At 40.6% G+C, this 22,584-nt stretch overlaps 2 protein-coding genes and 2 long non-coding RNA genes across 11 annotated transcripts in view; 2 read left to right on the top strand and 2 right to left on the bottom strand.

Moving 5' to 3' along the window:
* Nucleotides 1-12,443, top strand: part of GUCY2C (guanylate cyclase 2C) — a 46,366-nt gene extending 33,923 nt beyond the window's left edge. For 2 of the 3 annotated variants that reach the window (XM_053406784.1, XM_053406785.1), the window contains 6 exons: nt 1,270-1,462; nt 2,070-2,244; nt 6,070-6,168; nt 6,825-6,919; nt 7,813-7,889; nt 12,272-12,443. In XM_053406784.1, coding sequence (XP_053262759.1) covers nt 1,270-1,462; nt 2,070-2,244; nt 6,070-6,168; nt 6,825-6,919; nt 7,813-7,889; nt 12,272-12,443 — 811 coding nt within the window. Of the gene's footprint in view, nt 1-1,269; nt 1,463-2,069; nt 2,245-6,069; nt 6,169-6,824; nt 6,920-7,812; nt 7,946-10,900; nt 11,501-12,271 lie in introns of those variants that run through there. The other variant, XR_008332536.1, reaches the window with a different exon arrangement.
* Nucleotides 2,376-12,528, bottom strand: LOC128422606 (uncharacterized). Its single transcript, XR_008332539.1, has 3 exons — nt 12,438-12,528; nt 8,260-8,387; nt 2,376-2,737 (listed from the first exon to the last, which is right to left on the bottom strand). It is a non-coding gene; the product is annotated as an uncharacterized LOC128422606 (long non-coding RNA).
* An 805-nt stretch (nt 12,529-13,333) lies between these two features.
* The window catches only part of LOC128422605 (uncharacterized), a 9,636-nt gene continuing 385 nt past the window's right edge, over nt 13,334-22,584 (bottom strand). The window contains exons 2-4 of one of the 2 annotated variants that reach the window (XR_008332538.1): nt 21,198-21,322; nt 19,003-19,067; nt 13,334-13,541 (exon numbers count right to left, since the gene is read on the bottom strand). This is a non-coding gene — a long non-coding RNA (uncharacterized LOC128422605). Of the gene's footprint in view, nt 13,542-19,002; nt 19,068-21,197; nt 21,727-22,584 lie in introns of those variants that run through there. The other variant, XR_008332537.1, reaches the window with a different exon arrangement.
* Nucleotides 15,422-22,584, top strand: part of PLBD1 (phospholipase B domain containing 1) — a 26,277-nt gene continuing 19,114 nt past the window's right edge. For 2 of the 5 annotated variants that reach the window (XM_053406792.1, XM_053406789.1), the window contains exon 1: nt 19,787-20,100. Coding sequence is in view for 1 of the 5 variants with exons in the window: in XM_053406786.1 (XP_053262761.1) it covers nt 15,735-15,858 (124 nt within the window). In the remaining 4 variants the exon portion in view is untranslated. Of the gene's footprint in view, nt 15,859-16,026; nt 16,339-19,786; nt 20,101-20,607; nt 20,724-22,584 lie in introns of those variants that run through there. The other 3 variants (XM_053406786.1, XM_053406788.1, XM_053406791.1) reach the window with 3 other exon arrangements.

Below are 22,584 nucleotides of genomic sequence, written 5' to 3'. Positions count from 1 at the left end.
TGATGTATTTAGAATATATGGCTTTGTTTACACATATACACAATCTGACCATAGGATAAAAAGCCTCACAATGTTGACACTCCAGCAGATCTTGCTTCCCTACTAGGTTTCCAGGCTCCACAAACCCATAGCTCTGGATTCAGCCCACAGAGAAATGCCAAGCGTCTCTGTCCAGCCCAGCTAAAACTCACAAATAAAAACCCTAGCAGGGGTGATGTCAGGGGCACGCTATGTTGGCTGCAGCCTTCTGCAGGTGTGTGCCCAGCTGTGGGATTCTGCCAACCTGACGCTCATTTACTAAATGTCTCTTACGTTTTGCCTTAGTTGTCCTTTACTAAAATGCTCCAACCTCTTAAGCATTTTGTAGGGAAGATGCTCCCTTTTTGGTAATCTTAGCTCACATTTTCTGGATCATCTGCAGCCTTATGTTCTTTTTTTAGAAGTTGTAACTAGAACTGCAGGCGCTCTGTTGTGTGTGAGAGATAGACAGACAGACAGACAGACAGAGATTTAAATGACTGCTAAATAATGAAGGGCAAATAAACAGAATAATATATATAAACATGAAGTTAATCCAAGTTTGGTTTCAAGATAGACTTGTACTTCCTGACCTTGTGTTAACTACGGGTTTGAATCACATATCTGGAAAGGGCACAATTGGACTTACCCCATATCTTCAAGGAAGCGCTGGTCTCTGCCGGCATGGGACACAACTGCCAATAAGCTTTTGCCTGCCCCAGCCACCAGCTGCCATGGTGTAGCAGAGACAGAAATTTAGTAAAACAGAATAGAATTACACAACCTGGAATTCTGCCAGGAAACAGAACTTCCATGTTAAGAGAAAGGAATTGTGTGCTTGAGTTTGTGCATACAAATAAGCAGTTCCAACACCAGTTTCCAATTCTGAGCAGGTAGGTTAGAGTCAAGCAGAAGGAGGTTTGTCTCCTCAATTATAACACGAGCACTAATAGCTTATATATCTGTACAGCTGAAATGTCCTTGGGAATGAAAGAGGATCAAAAGGTCATCCTGTCGAATCTGCAAAATATGACCATCTACCCACTGACCTCTAACATGTTTTGAAAGGAGATGGAGTGATTGCCCATATCATTTGTGATTTAAAATCTCAATTACTTAGAATGGTGTTGTCTTTTATCATTACCAGGATTAATAGAACTACTTTACTGCCATATATTTTTCTGTTTTTTAAAGCGCGCTTTGAAATTGAGAAGCTTCATCCTATGATACTTATTTTCTTCCTTTTGACAGGCCTGTGGTAAAGTCACTGAAGGAAACTGGACGGGTAGAGCCAGAACTGTTTAAAGAAGTCACCATCTACTTCAGTGACATTGTAGGCTTCACAACCCTTTGTAAATACAGCACCCCTATGGAAGTGGTGGACATGCTCAATGACATCTACAAGAACTTTGATCAAATTCTTGACCCTCATGATGTCTATAAGGTGACCAGAACTGGGAAGAGATAACAGAAGGCTAGGTAGAATGATTTGTGGTGAAAGGAGGGGGGTAGCAGAGAATTGCCACCAACCCTTTAAGGGGCTAATCCATGCTTTACCCATTAGTGTGGACGGGAAACATTGTGATAGATTTCAGAGGCAGAAAATTTAAAGTGCTTATGTCTGTAAGGAAACAGCGAACCTCATGTGCATGAATTTCCCACTGTGGAAACAGTTTAAGAGAGACAAAATAAAAGGCGGGAAATGTTTTCTTGTGAGACAGAAAGCAAAACAAAGCTTATAAGAAAAACAAAAAAATAAAAGGTAGTAGTTATTTTTGCTGTTTAAAACTGTCGTGCAAAATAGGGAAGAAGGCTTGTTTCTCTTTAACATTTTAAAAGAACAGTTCTTCGCCTCAGAGAAAATCATAGTCACCTGTAGATATTATACTGAGTACTATTTGCAACTCCAAATACGTGTGTAAACATGTTTGTTAATTGGGATGTGATAAGCATTCCTGAGCAATAAAGAACAGGAACTTTCAGGTTTTTCCTATATTGGATTGCTCTTTTGTTAGATAAAAAAATAATGACTTTGGATCTTGTTTCAACAGGTAGAGACCATTGGAGATGCATATATGGTAGTAAGCGGTTTACCAAAGAGAAATGGCAACCGTCACGCAGTGGACATTTCCATGATGGCATTAGATATACTCAGCTTCATGGGCTCCTTTGAACTCGGACATCTTCCAGGTCTTCCTGTATGGATTCGAATAGGAATTCACTCTGGTATGGTGTGATATATATCAAATATTTGATCAAAATAAAATAAAGGAATGAGGATGGGAAAGAAACTTGGGTTGGCTTCCTTTGACATAAGCCTACCCAATCTGCTTTTCCTGAAACTATACATGACTATCCTTTGAAATTTGTGCTTCTCCAAATTTTGCAAAGCCATTCTCCAACTAAATACTGTGTTCAGAAATGAGTATATTAGGGGGGAGTGTGGATGAAAAATACATAGCGTGAAAATTATATTAAAAACCATAATATTAGGGGAAATTTCTTTATAATAGTAGGGAAAATATGCTTCAGTGCTTGTGGGTGCTTAGAGAATGAAATAAAACAAATGAAAAGTAAAGCAAAACGCACAGAAAACTATGGGCCATTTCAGCATGGAACTAGGTACCTCTCCTGATGTTCACCACTTTTCTCTTAAAAGGCTTGATGATCACTCCCATGTTGGAGAGGTACAATGAATAGAAAATTCAATCTCTAGAGTCTAAAGCATTGGAAAGAAGAAAAAAAGTACAATTACAAAAGCACATACAGAAAGTCATAAAATGGCATAGGAGGAGAATGTTGTGCCATTTGCATCGATTTACATACCAGCAGCGTCCAATAGTTACCACTTAGCATCACATTCTAAAAAGTTATAGCAATAACAGTGGGCATATTATACAGGATACAAATCACATTTTACCAGGTACCAAAAAAATAATAATACAGAGCATCCACTGGAAAATGTGATATTCCTGAAACAGAATGCCATCTCAAGGGGGAAGTACTCTCATCGGCCCGCAATAAATAACAACCACAAGTTTGCAATGCTAAAAACAGATTTCTGGGATGACCCTTAGAGGCTCTATTTTAAAATTAATTATCAAAATAATTGCAGTTTCTGTAACTGGCTCAGCAGCACAGAAGAGCAGGACGTCTACAGAGACCCTTATCACAAGGATTTTGGGGGAATGCATCTCTTCTTCCTTCCCTTCCCTCCCCTGACCCCAGTGCTTACGTTTCAGTCACATAGTGTTCCACTAGAGAGAGTTATGCAGCAGCTGAACACAGCTGCTCTTCACTGTCTGCTATCGCTAATGGTTGCTTGGACAAAATATTCTACTAGCACCTTAAAAAACCCCACAGAGAATGAAGAGCCTTCTGGAAATTGGTTCTTTATAGTTCAGGTTGCAGTCCTTTGAGAGGAAAAAAAATCAACAGATCAAAGACTGAAGTATGACTTAGCGAATAAATGTTTTAGGATATATAATTGTTTTCAGTTCTGAAGTTCTGTACAGTATAATAAGGGTTGATGAACTGTGCAAGTGATGGCATTTTCAAAGGCAATCTTGTGGATCATAAGAAATGTTGGCTTAATGCACGTGTTCTGTTGACCCGTCGAAAACTCTTCTGAAGCGAGAAGTCTCTTCATTTCCACTTTGGTTATTCTCCTATAACAGTGACTGTCTAAATGCTTCCCTTTTCACCGCTGTTTAGAGGGTGACTTTGAACAGAGGAAATACGGAAGGAAGGTAGTACAGTGATGATACTTAAAACTTTTGTGGGTAGCTGAGAGTGGGAAGGGAGGCATTAAATCCACAAATGCTCCTACTGCCTCATAGCTTCTGCCCAGCTGGAAGTTAGTCACTCTGAAATTAATAGAGCTACGTGCTATTTCTAAGTGGTGTGAGATTTTAGGAGTACCAGGCGTGCTTACCAGGGTCTGTGTTTTCTTTTGGGCAATGAAGCACTGTGGAGACTGTGGTGTCCTTATAATATATGGCTTATTTACACATACCTACAACCTGAGCCTAGATGCAGAGATTACAGAGCATTCACATTCTAAGAGGGTCCTGTTCCTTCCATTGCCGGATTCGAAGAGACCCCAAAACATTGTGCCTTACCTTCTCTGCAGCATAAAACAGACAGTCCTCTCATGCTCTGGCCCCCGCTCCAGCTTGCAAGAGTGACACTTTTGTCCTGTTCCTTTACCTCATCGCCCAGTGCAATTCTTTCCCTTCCTCTGGAACCACTGGCCTTTTGTCTCTGCTAACTACCATGTTTGTCACGTCAGGGAAGGGTTTCCCCCCATTTTCTGGCCCTCATAATGGGTTCATGGCTCGGCCATTCCAATGATGAACATTTGATGGCTTCCTTGATGGGTTAATGACTGGCCATCACCAGCCTTTGTTCTTCCAAAGCCCTAGCTGGATGGGGGCCTGTTACAAGCCCACTTTTGAGCTGGCCTCGCTCGTTAGCATAAACTAAATCCAGGGGTTTCTGTGTTTGGCACAGTTTAATCAAACCGTGATTAATTCTAACTTTTACTAATTCCAGGATTTATGGGTGACTTGCACCCACAGATTCTGGCCCTGAAAATTTATAACATAGAACCATAAAGTTGAAAGGGAACCAAAGGTCCAACCCCCTATAATGCAAGAATCTACAATAGCAATACTGTAGTGGAAGAGAGACAGGCATCATACAGGAGAGGACAGAGTGAGTTGGTTCAGCAGATGTCTGTAGCCTGTTGCAAGCCGTCCGTCAACACCTTCATTTATTATTCTCTGTATTTAATAGCTGCAAGTCTGTTCTGGGGTGGGGTAGGATGCCAAGAAAAGCGATGGAGTTCATGCGTCTACCAACTGCCTCCACCTTCATGATTTGACAAGTTCCTCCCCAGAAACAGTAGTCTTCATTGCATCATAGAAAAAGTACCAGCAGTGGCATTATCTGTGGATGTGGGGGACAGAATAAAGCAAATCTGTGCAAGTGAATGCTAGGATCCGTGTGGGTATGCTTTGTGGCAAAGCTCTAGATTTGCCTTGTGTGGCTCCTGAAGTGCGGAGTATTGAACCAACTTAGTCCCTGGCTGTAGAAGCAGAGAGGAGCACTGTTTCAAAATCACAAATAGCAGTCTTTCATAGTGAATTCAATTCAATTCTTAGAGTCATTCATTTCAGTGGGTCTACTTAGGGATTAATAATAATAATTTATTTATATGTCGCCCATCCACTCTGGGCAGCTTCCAACAAATTAAAGCATCAAACACAGTAAAATATCAATCATTAAAAACTTCCCTATACAGATGTCTTCTCTTCAGAGGTCTTCTAAAGGTCAGATAGTTGTTTATTTCCTTGACATCTGATGGGAGAGCATTCCATATGGTGGGTGTGACTACCGAGAAGGCCTTCTGCCTGGTTCCCTGTAACCTCACTTTGCATTGAAGGAACTGGCAGAAGGCCTTCGGAGCTGGACTAAATTGAATACAGTCTCAGTTGTGCTTAGTTGAACAGAAAAAGCCCTTAGACTTCTTATGGGTAGTCTGATTTTCCTTGAAAACCTTTGCTGCTTATTGCTAGCCTTAAACTCTGACATACAGGAATCCCTGTTTAGGGAGTTCTGTTTAATCCTTTGCTTGTTTCTATCAAGATATTTGGTTAAATAAGAAATTTTGTTGTATGTCTTCATTGTAGTTTTGCTTGTCTCTCTTACAATAGAATTGTCCATTTGTTGTTATTGGACATGTTTTTTGTGATTTTGAAACTTTTGTATATCATCTTGTGTGTTTTTATCTTTATTACTTTGTTCCCTGTTCCAAGCTATAAATTCTGTAAATGAAATATACACACATGCTCAGCCAGGACAGACCTTGTACTGGCCTGGTCAAATCTTGGCACCTCGGAAATCTGATTCCTAATGAGTCACATTGATGACTTCCAATTAATTCCTGCTCAGTTTATGATGTGATCCTGAGAGTGTGTGGGTTAATCTTTTCCTAGGCAAACACTCCCTCTCCTTCTTAATTCCTGCTCTGTGCCTTATTGTTTTCAGGTCCATGTGCAGCTGGTGTGGTTGGGATTAAGATGCCTCGCTACTGCTTGTTTGGAGATACTGTGAACACAGCTTCAAGAATGGAATCTACAGGATTACGTAAGGACAAATTCACATCTACACTACACATTACTTTTTATAATCAAATCCAGACCTCTTTACCCAGACCTCTTTACCCCTATTTTATCATAATAAAGTAGAAGCTGACTGGGTGACCTTGAGCCAGTCACTTTCTCTGAACCATATAGGGATTATGAAAATAAACTGAGAGGAGATGCACTACACACAGCACCCAGAGCTTTTTGGAGAAAGGGTAGGATAACATGTAGTAAATAATCACACCATTAGAAGGTTTTTCTCAAAGGACTGCTAGAGTTTCTATTTCTGCTGTATTTTAGGTGTATTTCTTAGTCCCCTCCCTCTGCTTGGTGAGACATCTAACCTTCCTTCCGGCTATAAATATTCAGATTAAAGTAGCCACAATAATTAGTTCAGGACAATCAGTCTGACTGAAGCCGGTAGGACAAGTCCAATATTACTTGAATGCCTTGAGGATTATGATGTCAGTTGCCTTGCTCTACTTGCAAATGCTATCCAGAAGATGAGCATATTTTTGAGACAATTGCGTCAGCTCATTTTTACTAATGGAACACAAGACTCTCATTATCTTAACTACATTATAGACTGGCACAACACAAAACCAAACATTAAAAAAAGCAAATTAAAACACTGTATGTTTGTTTGCATGCCTATAGCTCTACGGATTCATGTAAGTGGTTCCACTATTGCTATTCTCAAGAGAACAGACTGCCAATTCCAATATGAAGAGCGAGGAGAGACATATTTGAAGGTAACAAACAAATGCACGTTCCGGTGACCCACAACATTTTGCTGACATAGGCAAAGGACAAGATTTGTACCAACCTCCACTTCTATGCAGAGAAGCTGACCGGGCAGACAGTAGAATTTTATTTCAACAACATCCTCCACCGCACTGGGAGGCAGCAGGCTAGTTTAGGCTTGGAGGGGAGTGCAGGGCAATGCACATGGCAAATACAGTTCTGTCTTCCAACAACTTGCTGCCAATACTGCACACTTCCCACCATCTACCACCTGAGGCAGTTGCCTCACTCTGCCTAATAGAAGGCTGACCTAACACATGCAAACACACACGTGCGTGTGTACACACACAGCATGTATTCAAATAGCCATAATTTTTCAAAATCAATCTAGAGGTGGCACATATCTAAAAGGAGGAAACGTATTATTATTATTATTATTATTATTATTATTATTATTATTATTTTAAATTTCTAGTTGGGGCCATGATCCAGTGAATTTCATAGGTGGGTAGGCATTTGAACCTGCATTTTCCACATCTAGCCCAACTTTTCAACTACTTCATCACCCTGACTTTCTTGTTATCTATAACAAGACTTGTTGCGATTGAGGCTAGACAAGATTCCTGCATAGCAGGGGGTAGGACTAGATGACCCTCAGGGTTCCTTCCAACTCTACAATTCTCTGACTCTGTTAACAGAACTGTAGTCTCAGGTAGCTTATTCTGGTTTCTTTTCCATATGCATTGGTTTTAGATTAAAACACCAAGTAGGAATATGCCTTATGCTCCCCATGTTCATTAAGTAAATTATACAAAGATAATAAAGTGCTGCAATATAAAGAACATAAAAACATACAATACAGCAATCTAATCTCAATGTATTATTCCTTATTTTGTATTAGGGCAAAGGAACTGAGATCACTTACTGGCTGACAGGAGTGAAAGACCAGAAATACAATCTTCCAACACCTCCTTCTGTGTAAGTGATTTCTTGGAGAGCTGGTTGTTAATAGAATGCACAAATCAATATTTACAGTATCCTTTCTTTTATCTCTTTCTGTGAATATCTTGTTTGGCACGCACTTGGCAGAGATCAATATGGCAACTGTGCAAATGTGCATGGGGACACATGCACATATCCTGGGATCTCATGAATCCTCAGTGTAGTGCAACCCACTATTCTCCCTCCAGCTTCTCTCAATGGGAAAAACCAGTGGAGGATGGAGTGTTGCATTATGCACCGTTTGTAAAGAGGAGTGCCATGGCCAAACACACACCTATATACTGCAGTCAATTTTTTTGTATTGAATAACAAGGTCTAAAAATTATCCTTATTCATTCACACTTACTCAGGCATACTAAAGCAGATGACCAGTCTGAACATAGGTTGTGAAGAGGTCAGAGTTCAGGCGATGCGTCGCTACTACATGAAGCTCCAACATCCTAGGTTCACAATTCCTTGCGTTACTCTTTTCATCTGATATGACAAAAGTTATGTCTGGGTAGTGTTAATCAGTCTTATTTATACCCATATTTCTGGGAATAAGCTCCATTGAATTTGGTAAGACCTCCAAGTAAACTTGTAGGATCACACTGTCAATGACTTGATAAAACAGATAACAATAGATGTTAGTCATCTAATTTTTACCCGGAATAGACCCATCAGAACTAATGAACATGACCCAGTTAGAGCCATTAATTTCAGTTGGTCTACTCTGAGTAAAACTTAGTTGAATACCCCCCCATAAAATTATTTAGCTAAAACATTTCAGCTTCTGCCTGCTTCATTAACAAATTTGGTTGGATTTAAAATCAGGCAGTTGGTAGTCCAGGTGTTCTAAGAATCCCCAGAGAACAGAGGGAATTTCCAGCAAGGTAGAAGCTGTTCTATAAGTGGGATAATTAAAAAAAGAATTAAAGGCAAAGGTAAAAGTTTAAGAATTATCCTCCAAGGCAAAGCCATGTGGCGTTATGATGTTCAGTCTGTATCTATACAAGTCCTCTTGTTTTGACTGCCCCAGAACTAGGGTTTCCCCCCCCTACTGGAAATATTCCCAAGTCTGAAAGGTCAAAATGTTTTGTAACAGGTTGTTCAGGAGTGCTGTGTGTGTGTGATTACAGACTTAAGATTTCTGAATCAGGCATGAAAGACTGTAGTTGTTTTCCCAACATACTGCAGATGGCATTCAGGGCATTTGCATTCTGTAACATATATTATAGAACTAAGGTGGTATTTTGGTTTATATAATAGGTCTTGCCAGTCATTCTGCTCTTGAAGATTAGTTTCCCTAGTTTGAAATCCAGCTGTGTTACAGATCTATGACAAAGCTTAAACAAATAACACAGTAATTTCAGGCCTCTCGTGTCTTAACTCCTGGTGTGAACATCCTGCTATTCCTTACAGGCTTGCACACTGGTGTGTTGGGAGGAGCCCATAAGTAGGCAACACTTTGACCTAAGGTGAATTACACATGTGGTGGTATCACCACCTTTTTATTTAAAAAGCATTTCTAAACCACTTAAGTGTTTTTAAAATTGCTAAGCAGTGCACACACTATATACAATACAAACACAATATCCATTAAAACAAGGATGTTTTTAAAAACAAAAACAAAAATGTTTGTTTAGGTTTGCTCTTACAAAAAGGTAAAAGATTGGGGGAGAGAGTAGGATATCGTTCCTTTATTCTATTCAATCATTTTTATTGTTTGTAGCCAATGGCCATTACAATACAATATGAACACAAATCACAGGATATCACAGGTGACTGTTTTGAACAACATTTGGAAGTATACCATTATTTTTTCTATCTGGCATCTCGATCCTGTGGGTCAATGAAAGATGTGATGTTAATACAGTGGTACCTCTGGTTATGAACTTAATTTGTTCTGGAGGTCCATTCTTAACCTGAAACCGTTCTTAACCTGAGGTACCACTTTAGCTAATGGAGCCTCCTACTGCCGCTGGTGCGTGATTTCTGTTCTCATCCTGAGGTAAAGTGCTTAACCCGAGGTACTACTTCTGGGTTAGCGGAGTCTGTAACTCAAAGTGTTTGTAACCCGAGGTACTACTGTACTGACATGCACCACTGAAGCTGATGTGTGTGTGCTCTTACTTAGTTTTTCTCTGCCTTTAATTTATGAGTGGTACAGCTTTGTTCATGCGAGGTTATTCAAGGAAGGGGGAATGGGATCCTTTGCTCAAGTGACACTGGTGTTGGATTATAATTCTTGGAGTGTTTATTACATTTTTCTGTGCTGAGCCTTCATTCTTTCTCTTGCATCACTTGTTTCCCAGTCACCCTCCTTTTTATTTTTCTTCTTTTATAGAGCTGAAATATTAAGTACCGTATTTTTCATGTATAAGACTAGGTTTTTCCCCTAAAAAATAATGTCCAAAATTTGGGAACGTCTTATACATGGATACATTTTCTTAAATTGGAGTCCCTAAAAATAGGGGGCGTCTTATACATGGGGGCATCTTATAGATGGAAAAATACATAATTCTTCACTACTTTGAATATCTGCAATAATAGGCTTCCTATATTAATGTTGCTGATATATTGATGACATTGATCTATTCCAAATAATAGAAGATACAGAAAGAGTAAAGGAAACAGAGAATAAAATTTGACAGCTGTTCTCCCAAGATCTAGAAGCTAAATTTTAGCTGGGCTTGACTTGGTACAGTAAGGGATATTATCCATGTCCAAGACAAGTCCAGCTAAGCCTCTGATATAGAGCTGAGTGTCACTAGCATACTGCCATAATACTAGAACTCAGGGGAGTTAAATGAAACTGAATGTTGGAAGAGTCAGGATAACCAAAAGAAAGCACTACTTCATACAGTGCATTGCTAAACTGTGGAATTTGCTTCCACAAGAGGTAATAGTGTTAACCAAATTGGATGGCTTTTAAAAGAGTAAACAAATGCATGGAGGTTATGGCTATCAATGGCCAGGATCACTGTGTTCTACCTTAACTGTCAGAGGTAGTATGCCTCTAAATACCAGATACTGTATAGGGAATTGCAAGCACCATTACACTCAGATCCTGCTTGGAAGCTTCCCATTGGCATCTGGTTGGCCACTGAGAACAAAATGCTGGATTAGATGCACCCTGACCCAATACAGCAGGCACTTCTAGGTATGTTCTTAAGTAGGGCAAATCTAATCCCCTCTCACTAGGCTGTGGCCCCAGTCAAGATCACACAATATATCTGAGCTACTAAACAGAGCAAAAACACTTGTAGCTGCAAGTTTTCCCTTCTGCCCCTAATAGGAGCTGAAGGGAAAGAGACTTAGCTTGGGGTTGTGACATGAGGGAGGGGGTTAGAGTTCCATTATACTGGAGCCCTGGGCTTAGTCCTTCGCCTATATAAATAAGAATTATAAATATAAGAATTAGACCAGGAAGTTATCTGTGAAAATGGTTAAGTTGCACCATTTCTACCTTGCTTCCATCCTACTTACTGGGCATCCACATTCATCCTTGACAGGAAATTCCCTATATTGTTCTGTGTAGCAGCAGAGATGGGTGACATTCCTTCACTACTCATCCGCAGTTTTGTTTTCTGCTCCCTATGGAGGTGTCAAAACACCATTTAACTGATATGTAGGCCGTTTCTTGAGGTCATAATATGATTGGAGGATCCAGCTGCCCCAGCGTGCCTCGCCTCTTGGTCCACAGAATTCTTAAATCCAATCATGTGCTTTGGAAAATTTTGAACACCCAACTTAGCCTTCACTAGCATTCTGATTTATGAGAATTTAGGTGCTGCATAGTAGATAGAAACTATCCTTTAAATTTGGTTTGTGATGGCGCTCTTTGTCTGATCTCTGTTTGCCCCTAAATAATCCCCATTTTTATTGCTCTCTGATCATAAATAAATCTTTCTTCTGTTTGGGATTTTGACTGGTTGACTTTGTAGGCTCAGGGGGTATTCCTCTCTCATACGGCATTACTATTTTATGTTACTTGTGTAAACCAAGGACAGGCTGGAGTCACCCTGCAATTACAAGGGGATTACAGGTATAGTTGGTGCTTGTTCATGTCCTGGTTTGTGGTTATCCCAGAACCTTTGGGACCTTTCTGACCAGAGGTTAAGGTTCAAAGGAAGTAATGGCAGTGGAACTCCTAAGGAAGGTGACAGTCCTTGGAAGTTGGTTGCAGTGCAGCAGTGATGATCTGACATCAAGAGCTCCAAACAGAGAGCTCCAGAATAATGTGTAGTTGGCCTTCAGCATTTCAAATATCAAGTAAGGAGGGATGAATAGAAGAATCTTTGAAAGCCTTATAATTAAGAATCACAGTAAATAGATCTCTTGAGTCACTTAAACCAATTTTCTCCTGCTATTTCCAGGGAGAATCAGCAGCGTTTGCAAGCTGACTTTGCTGAGATGATAACCAATTGTCTTCTGAAAAAGCAAACAGAAGAATTTCAGGTGCGAGAGATTACACGTGTGCCTAGTTGTCGCAAAGGCACTCTGGAATACCTGCAGTTGGCTACAGAAAAAACCAGTACCTACCTGTAAAACTGGATAAAGAGCACGACCCAAGAATCCCTGAAAGTTAGATGTAAATAATATAAGACAAATTTTATACAACCTACATATTTGCAGTATTGTATGGGTGGATTGAGGACAGAAATGTGATCCTACCTTTGTGAGTCCTCTGTAGTTAATATTCTGAAGGAAGAACATTCTTTCTACTACATTGGCAAAACTGCAAATGACTCAATGCAAGATGCTTCTTGATGAATTGGAAGCTTTACTGGTACAGTGGTGCCCCGCAAGAAGAATGCCTCGCAAAAAGAAAAAACGCGCAAGACGAAAGGGTTTTTCAGTTTTTGCGTTGCTTCGCTAGAAGATTTTCCCTATGGGCTTGCTTCGCAAGACGAAAATGTCTTGCGAGTTTGTTCGCTTTTTTCTTAAAGCCGCTTGAAGAGGCGCAGTTGCGACGGACCGTGCTTCGCAAGACGAAAAACATCGCAAGACGAAAAGACTCGCGGAACGAATTAATTTCGTCTTGCGAGGCACCACTGTATACTGCTTCCTAAAATTGAGGAGGAAGGAAACAAGGCAGCTCCCCTGAGGGCACCTCCCTTCACATCCAGTCTGGTGCTTGTGGGCTAAAGTAGCAGTGAAGGAAGACAGCAAAGCAGGCACCTGCACAATGCAGATACCATTTTTGCACTATGATAAAGGTACAGTGGATGTCAGAGGGCAGTGCCATTCTTGCTATAGCCTACATTGTCATGGATACAGCTGGAGTGAGGTCTGGTGTAATTTAGAGGTATGGGAAAACTGCATCTGACAAATATTCTGTAAGCCACTTTGAGAATTGGGGGAAGTGTTTTACATAAAACAAATAAGCAAGTATTTGTATAAAACAAGTATTTGTATAAAGCAAGCAAGTATACATGCGCTGTATAAAACTGACTATGGGTCACATTCTAGCCAGTGTAAAGTTTTATAATCACGTTATACTTCAATTATTAGAGACCCATTTAAGCCACAGTCCATGGGTATAAATATGCTAAGCCAGAAAAAATGACATTTTGGATAGCGTACCTGAATATATTTGGCAGTAACCCTCAATATCATGGGCAAAGGCTGCAATGGAACAAATAACTGAAAGCAGAAAGCAGTTAAATTGAACAAACTCCATAGCTGTATTGTATAGTGTGCTGAACATTTTTTTCATCTGTATTTGTCAGCTGTAAATCATAAACTGAAACTACAATGTAATAGCACCTCTATTTCTTCTTGACAAGAACTTGTAATTTAGAGAAGTGTAAAACAAGAAAAGTTGCTTTGTTGTGAAATAAAGTACATCTATAGCTGAAAAATCTTGTTTAAGACAACAAAACCATAACTGCATACACATGTCACTGTTTATTAGTAGGACTTTTATCAACACCTGAAATAAGGCATACCAGCACTTCCTGTGGGTAACATCTGTAGCAGACTGCATTCTTCCTGCCACAGGTTCCATGTAAAATCAGTTTGGGCCAGAAGTCCAATGTGGATCACTCTTGAACTAATGATCTTCTGACCCACATGTGAGATTACTACAGGGAATTAGAATGGTAACCATGGATTTGTACACATCATTCTACATTTATATACTCACCATTTTGGCTCCTTGCAAGTGAGAACAGAACAGCACCTTCTCCCACACAGTAGAAAATCTATTTGACCTTGGGTTGATTTTTTTCCTTAACTGTCATGAAGTTGGGGATTAAAAATACCACTACCTAAACAAACCTTTGGAACAAAAATATCCTTTGATCTTGCCTCTGGACTAAATCACAAGATTGCTTGGTGTCTTTAGAGTGGAACTTTGATAGGAGACTCTTTTCTTCATAGAGCACATGACTGGGATATTTTCTCAGAAAATGCCAATCCATGTGCTATTTGGACAACTGAAAATGCTAGGTGTCTCACAATATAACAGCACAAAAGAGGTTTGTACACACAAAGATACTATAGAAAGTAATGCTTTTTCTTTTCATCTTTAGTGAGTTATGGATTTGGATAATCAAAGAATGGTCCAATGGTCTTAAAACTTGAAAGGTTTCAAATCCCTACTTAATTTGGTAGAACAATAATTGTTTTCTGGTGTGGTGTGTAAAATTTAGAAATGATCTCAATTTGTTACAAAATGGACTTTAAAAAGAAATGAAACTCCAACCCCAACATACAGTATTACAGAGAAGAATGGCTACCTGCAATTTTTGTTTTTCTCATAAAATACAACTTTAGCTTTCCAGAAAGTTATCCCACTCTACAATTGTAAAAAGATGAATTTCCATGCTCTCCAGCCAATGGGTAACACTACCTGGATCTGGCTTTACTGGCTCTTTCTCACTTCACCACCAAAAATTAATCTCCAGTTTTGCTAACATGTCAGATGTTTGGTATCTAACAGCCAGCTAACCTAATTAATAATATAGTCTAATAGAAAGAAATAAGCCCCATTGAGTCCAATGGAAATTACTCAGTGCAGCTTACTTCCAAGTTACAAACCACACACTTTGGCACTTTTCAACATACCGTTCAGCATCTTTCCCCCACCCCGAATTTTTTTGGGTGGGATATTTTATCACATTTTGTAAACTACCCCGGTCTGGAAACATTGCAGAAAGATAGCATCTGAGTCTTTCATATATTCATTCATGTGTGTGTGTGCGTGTGTTGTGCTTGCCTTACTTACTCAAAGAGTATCTAGCCTGAAAAATAGCTTTGGAGAACTTGAATACCCATATTTTTTACCACTCTTTTAACAACACCTCAATAAGATCTAATTCCGTATAATGTGATCCCGAACAGAGACTCTTAAGCACGCCTTGGTAGGGTTTGGAAGGATGGTTCGTAACCCACTTTTAAAACACTTTATTTTATCCACCCCGATTAGCAACTACCACAGGGAAGCGAAAGCGCACGCGGGGCGAATCCCTTCGCGTTCAGTAACTTTAGGGAAACCACAGACCGTGCGTTTCATTCACAGAGAAACGCCTTCTTCCCAGCTGCGCCTGACTGGCCTTCAGCCTCCCTGCACAACTAATAATAATATATACAAATAAATGAAAAAGGCGAAAAAGCCCGGGGCGGGAGAGGAGGTGGATGGCGACGTTCCCGGTTTTCTAATCCCACCCCGCCAAGCCTGCTAGGGCGGGCCTGTTGTGGCTACCCCGGGGCAGCGGCGGGGCTGGCAGAGGGCGGGCCATGCCCTGACTGAGGACGGCAAAGTTAGCCAAGTCGCGGGGCCGCCTCCGTCTGAGACACAACACGCACACGCACATACACCAGGCGCGACTCGGCATGGCCCGGCTCGGCGGCGGCGGCGCCTCTTTCCCGCCCCCTTCCTCCTCCTCCTCCTCCAGCCGGTGGTGGTCCTGCTCTTGGGGGCTTTTCCTTCTCTGGGCCGTGGCAGAAACTCGAGCAGGTGAGAAAGACCACAGACGCGTGTCTGGAAAGTCCCCGGGAACAGCTTGCCCAGGCTCGGTACTAGGATACGTTTAGGGGAAACCCGGTTCCAAGGAAGGAGGGAGGGAGGAGCAGCCGGACACCTTTCTGGAATAGGCTGTCTCTTGTTTTCACCCCCCGCTGCCCCTTGCTGAAAGAGATGCAACATTTTTAAAAAATGCTCACGGAGACGCCGCTCGTTCGGAGCTAAAACGGCGCCGAGCGCTGATAGGTCGAGGCTGCCCAGGTTCTAACATTTCAAAAGCAAAGGGACTTCTCCTGGAGGAGTTGGGGGTGCATGGCATCTCTGTGGGGCTGCAGGGTCTCCAAACTCATGCAGCTGTTTTGTTCCTCAAGAAAGACCCCATGTCTTGTCATAAGAGGATGTGTGTGTTTTTGTGTGTGTGATTTGATGGATCCCAAAATGAGACATCTCCTCCAACCACCACCACCATCAATGGTAATTTTACTCTATACTACAAAAAGGCGTTTTTCCTTGTAGTTGTAACTTTTAATGTTCGTACCTTAGCCGCTGTCAGGCCACATGGATCGAAAAGTGGCATCCAACAGTAAAAAGAAATGCAGGCATAAGCTGCAGTTAAGCAAAGCTGCCTGCATAGCTTGCATAAAGTCTTCCATCCCTCAACTGCTCGTTCTGCTAGTCGGAGAACAAATTGTACACAACACTTAAGGGATGTGAGACACCATCAGGGCCTCAAGAGTCCACATCAAAGCTTGGAAATATTAGCGTTGTAGGAGCTATTGCCTAGTAGATGAAGTTGTGTTTCCTGTACTTTTAAAAGAAGCCTTGCAAAATAGAAGAAAAGCCACTGATTCCAATATTAGCATACTGTACTGTGTTAATGTAAAGTATTTTTATAGCACATCGTCATCATAACTATCACATGGCATTAACAATGGTGCTTGTAATCTTGGAATATATTATTAAACTGTGCATGAATCAGTTGAAGCTATGAATTAACGATGTTGCACAGTCTTCAGCTTTAATGAGAGCTGAAAGAGATGTGACAGCAGCCACATATATACCTCACTTGTGGTCCACCATGCAAATTGGCCCATCTGTGTGGAGAATCAGAACACCAGCAGATAATATGTACTGCTGGTGTATTAATTCTATGGGTGAATGGGCAAGCTGGCATAGTGAATTTGATTATACATTCAACCAATACAGTTTACTTGTGGCCACCATCTATTCTGGCAATTATTAGCTGAAGTTGCTGCAACTCTTGCACAATTTCTGCCTTAACATATTCCCCCCTCCTGTCTCTATTGTTTTAAATCTTTATTTAACATTGCCCAAACAACTTGGACGCACCTTTAGAGCTGCTGTCTTCAAAAAATAATCTAATATACAATATTATGGCATATCAACATATTTCCATTGGCCATATTATTCTTATGTCTCACTTTGTATTTCCTTTGAAGGGCATGATAACCTTTTGGATACAGGTGCATGCCAACTCCAAAAGCCTGGCTTTCTCAACTTTCTGACAGTAAGAGCTGTTTGACAGTAGAATGGACTTTTGGAGGTCCCTTCCAACTCTTTGATTCTAGTGCTTCAGCAGAGACATAGACTATGTACACACTATAACTTTAAAGCATATTTGAAGCACATTAGTTGCCTCAAATAATTTCTGGAGCTACAGTTTAAGGGTTGCTGAGAACTGTAATTCCGTGAGGGGTAAACTACTGTGCCCAGAATTCTTTGAGGGGGAGAAAGTGCTTAGAAGGGTGTACATTACTGCAGTGGGACTAGAACATGGCAAAGAAGTCATACAGTAGTCTTGAAAAAGTTGTGCTTTCACAGCACCTCAGAAAAAGAAACTTCAGCAACTGGATGCTTCAGGGAAGCCCACAAGTAGGATAGGAAACCTTTTTCCATTTGTTCACCAGTTACTCCTCTTTAAGGGACGCAGGTGGCGCTGTAGGCTAAACCACAGAGCCTAGGGCTTGCCAATCAGAAGGTCAGTGGTTCGAATGCCCGCGATGGGGTGAGCTCCCATTGCTCGGTCCCTGCTCCTGCCAACTTAGCAGTTCGAAAGCACGTCAAAGTGCAAGTAGATAAATAGGCCTGGAAGCTGTTTGCTGTCTCCCTTGGACAGTAAAGCAAGATGAGCGCCGCAACCCCAGAGTCATCCGCGACTGGACCTAACGGTCAGGGGTCCCTTTACCCCTCTTTAGCGGATCTAATTGCAATCATAACCCTGATGAGCCAATATAAATAAAGCTACAGAATGCTTTGAAGCCAGAATTTGGCAAACTCAATGTTGTACAAATGGATAAACGGATAGTTAACGGAGTTACTTAAATGCTCAGTGAAATATCTGATTTGGCACCATCGGTCATTTCTGCCTGTACATCCAATTTCCGAAAGGGTACAAAAATTTTGTTTAATGTGTACAAATAATGTAATAATAACAGAAAGGAACCATGCATTTCTGAAGATGACAAATGTTAAGCTTGTCCTTTAACTTCAGGGTGTTGTTTTTGTGGCAGAAAGTGAAACGGGTAGCTCTGAGCAAGTTCTGCAATTGTGGCTACTCAGCAATTCAGAAATCGTTTCCTCTAAAAGGAGATAGGAGAAGGAAAACCATTTAGTTCCTTTGCTGTCATAAGTTTTAAAAGCAAAGAGATTTTGGGAAGAATGATTTCTGATCATGTTTTTGAAATCAAAGTTGACACTTTAAAAAACACAACTGACCAAAAACGAAGATTTAAAAAGGTTTTTTAAAAAAATAAAATAAAAATAGTTTTCCCCTCCCATTTGTTAGTGCTTATTTGAAGCACTTGTATATTTATCTGGATAGAGTTAAGATTACCACAATAAGCAGAAAATAAGTGTCAAAGTAGTGCTACCATCCTGAACATAGTTCTTTCCTTAGTTTATCACACTTCAACATATGTGTAGATGGAAAACCTGCAAATGGAACATTGTGACTTGTCTGGAATGCATGTTGTTATCTCCTTAGGTCTCATTTGTTGTCCATTCCCTTTGAGTCTAAGGGTGATGTTGAATTTTTTCTTGTTTTTCCATTTTTGTGTACGCTTTGTGTCTTTGCATAACTTTGCATATCTAGATGAATATCTAGAGGGTGGGAACTACATGTAGAATATGCTTAGCTGTGCAATTCTTGCCAGAAAAAAGTGTCCACGCCCTTGCAAGAAGAACTAGAGGGAGGATAGAAATTGAACCACATTAAATTTATGCTAAGTCTAGATATGCAGCTATTTCTCTGGCAGGGATCCATGCCTTTAAAAATCAAAAAAGTGCAGCTTTCTCCATCAGTATGTCTTCATAGGAAGAAAAGCTGTACCATTTGGATTTCTGCCTGCAGGTGTTAAAAGCACAGGAACCCTGCTTTAAAAAAAAGGTGTAGCAGATCTATCTATAAAGCAGTGTACCTTAACAAAACAAAACAAAACAAAACAAAAACCTGCATTGATGTGCACTGTTCTGTGGCACTGTTGTTTGGTGGTTTTATTTTAGGCTTTTAATGTAAATTGTATTTGCTTTTAATTGTGATATTTTTGTAACCTACCCTGATGCACAGTCCTTCAGAAATCCTGGCACATCCATGCTGAGGTCTGACCAACATGGGCAGCTGAGCAGACAAATCACCTCAGCTCTGCCTCCCTTTTATACTTTGCCTGCTGATTTGCAGCATCTGGGCTTGACGAGGCAGGTGACCCTCACCTGCTCCAAGCCTCCTCCAGTTGAGGAATCACATACGGTGGTACCTTGGTTTACGAAGGCAAAGTTCACAAACCAAAACACCTACTTCTGGGTTTGCAGTGTTCTTAATCCAACTTGTTCATAAACTAAGCCGTTCTTAAACCAAGGTACCACTGTACTTCTTCCCAGAGCTAGTGAACCCCACCTGGCCAGGTAGGGAGCTGGGCTGCGGGCCCTTCCCTGCCTCAGCCTCCTGGAGCACTCCTCTCACTGCTCCCTCCGTCTCAGAGCCTGCCATGCTTGTGGAGACAGGAACCTCTGATGCGTCCTAATGCTCTGGTTCCTCTGCACTGACTCCCATCCCCTTGTCATCCTCTGTCACCCCGCGAGTACTTCCTACGCCAAACTCTCCTTCCCCATCCCCAGCTTGCCCTGGCGTGTCCCAGTCCTGGCTACACCCTTCACTGGGATCTTCTTCCTCTTCCCCATTGTCCTACCAGTTCATGGCAGCAACTTGAATTTAGTCTGGTATTCCTTCCTTCCTTCCAACCTGAAAATATCTTTCTTAAGAGAAACTCATTAACACATGTTGATTAAAATTATGTTGCCCTGCCAGTTAAAATTGCCTCAGGCTGAACCTGAGCTGGCTTCTGTAGCTGGCCCTCCCTTGTCTGTGAATAGGCATTCACTTCACAAACAGAAGAACCAGAGAAAATAGATGAAAAAATACAAATGGACTGTTAATATAGATTTGCCACCATTCAACCTATCCAGCGATTCACTGCTGTGTCAGCGAAGCAAGATGGCAAATGTTTTAATTATTAATACTTGGTTGGAAAATAGACCTCTCACGCCTGATAGAAATTATAAGTTGTTATTATCCCACATAGTAATTTTGGTTTTGAGGATCAGAAAATAAAATAAAAGAGAATGATTGCTGTTCTTAGGTTGCCCAAAAGAAGCAACATCAACTGTATTTTTGAAATGGAAGGCAACGTGAATTGCTCAGCCAAACAGTTCTGCCTTCACAGGAAACGTTGAGAAAGTTTACTGTAGTTAAGTTGAAGTACTGTAACTATAAAAGTTAATCAACAAACACCAGCCATATGTAAACTGTGTGAAGGTTCAGCTTTGCCAGACAGAAACATCAGGTAACCTTGAGGTGCAGTTATAAAGCTGGCAACAAAATGACCCTCTGAATTTAGTAATAACAACAATAAGTTCATTACCATTACATCTACAAGCAGAACTGAGGGTTGGGAATTTATATTGGCTAGTCTAGTTTTATCTGGATGCATTTTCTTCTGTTATTTTCATTTTTCTCTTATTGATAATTTTTCAATCTATTTTTAAAATAAGGGTGCGGGTTTTTTTTAGAAGATCTTCTCAAAAATGCATGTTACCATAAAAAAAACTTTCAAGTCAAAGCTGAGTGTGTTTGTTTTAGTGTGTCTGAGGCCTTATTAGTCGTCCCATATCTAATTGCCTTAGTTTGTTGTGCCAGTTGGGTTGTTTTTTTTAAGTTCCAAAGGTTAAGAGGCTTTTTAGTAATACAGTACGGTAAAAAGCCAACAACAATGAGAAAACACCCCATGGTATTTGTGGTTAAGCAGGTGTTGGTTTACCTCATTTTCTTGCCTCCTTTTCCTCTAAGACTTTGCTGTCACAGTCATCTTAACATTTCATGTTTTCTTCTTTCTTTCTTTCCTCACCTTCATTTATAACTGCTCAAATCTTGCCTGGTGATAGCCTGGAGGCAAGAACACATCAGGTTATGCTTACAAGCAATTATAAGCAGACTGAGAGCGTGCTGTGTGTGAGTTTTACACACAAGCCTTAGACTGGGACATTGTTGTGGTAGATGTAAAAGGAAAAACGTTTCTCTTCAACCAGGCATTTGGCTGACTGACATTCTATGGCTTTTAAAATGTGTTGTGAGGGGGTTATTGGTTTGTTTTTCTATTACCATGTATTTTGTATTTTTATGTTGTGAATTACCCAGGAATCTTCTGATGAAGGGCAGTATGCAAATTTAATAAACAATAATAATAATTTGCACAGTCATGAGCTCCTTGGTGAAAGTATATGATGAAAGTGAAACAAATAAAGCTTCACTTTCAGTCAGCTACTGTGAATCTGAAGTTGTCTGTAGCTCTGATTGGCACAAGTTATTTCTTTAGTTTTTGAGCTAATTTTATGAAAATTGGCCAAAATCTACACTTCCCAGACATTCCAGCTATTTCCGTCCGCTATTTACAACAGTTGTATCGCAGCTATGTCTGACTTCTGGATGTATGGCAGCCCTAATCTAGAGGGTCACAAGTGAGTCAGCCCTGATTTAGGAGCAAATTTGGTGCGGCAGGACTCAAGACTTTGACTGTTTTCTCTTCACTTCTGGGAGAGCTTGCTCTTATGTAAAAGCTATGTTAAATTATCATCATTCAATCTATTTTATTTAAGCATCAACTGTATTGTTGTCAAGATAGCAAAACAATCAAACCACAAACATCATCATACACTGTTTGATGTATTGTGAGAGAGTGAAGGAAAGAAAGATGTGTAAAATCAACCCAGGGTCCCTCACCGTTCTCTCTGGAATAAGAAAAATATTGCAACACCTGTCATAAAAGACTTAAAATACTTGGAGGCTAGAGTTGCTTGAACTGAACAAAGTTCTGTGCATGGTTTATTTAACAAAAGTTGCTGAGGAACACTGCTTACTAAGGAGAAGTTATCAAATTGTTTCTTGGAATGCTGTTGGCTGATAAACTGAAGTGCTTATTGGAAAGAAAACCCTGAACTTAAATACAGGTGCCAGCCATTTTGTTTGGGGATTCCATTCCTGGGCCCTATGCGCATCAGCTTGCTAAGCCCAATACATCCTTCCCCTGTCCTGCCCTCTTCTGGGTCCAAAAGCACACATGCATCACTGCCTGTACTTGCTATTAAATAAGAGTTGCCTTGAAGAGTAATTACAGCCTAGTAGCTGGAGTGATTAAAAGTATGACCTGC

This window comes from Podarcis raffonei, chromosome 10, assembly GCF_027172205.1.
Source record: "Podarcis raffonei isolate rPodRaf1 chromosome 10, rPodRaf1.pri, whole genome shotgun sequence".
Lineage (NCBI taxonomy): Eukaryota > Metazoa > Chordata > Lepidosauria > Squamata > Lacertidae > Podarcis > Podarcis raffonei.
This window is presented reverse-complemented; position numbering and strand designations above follow the sequence as displayed.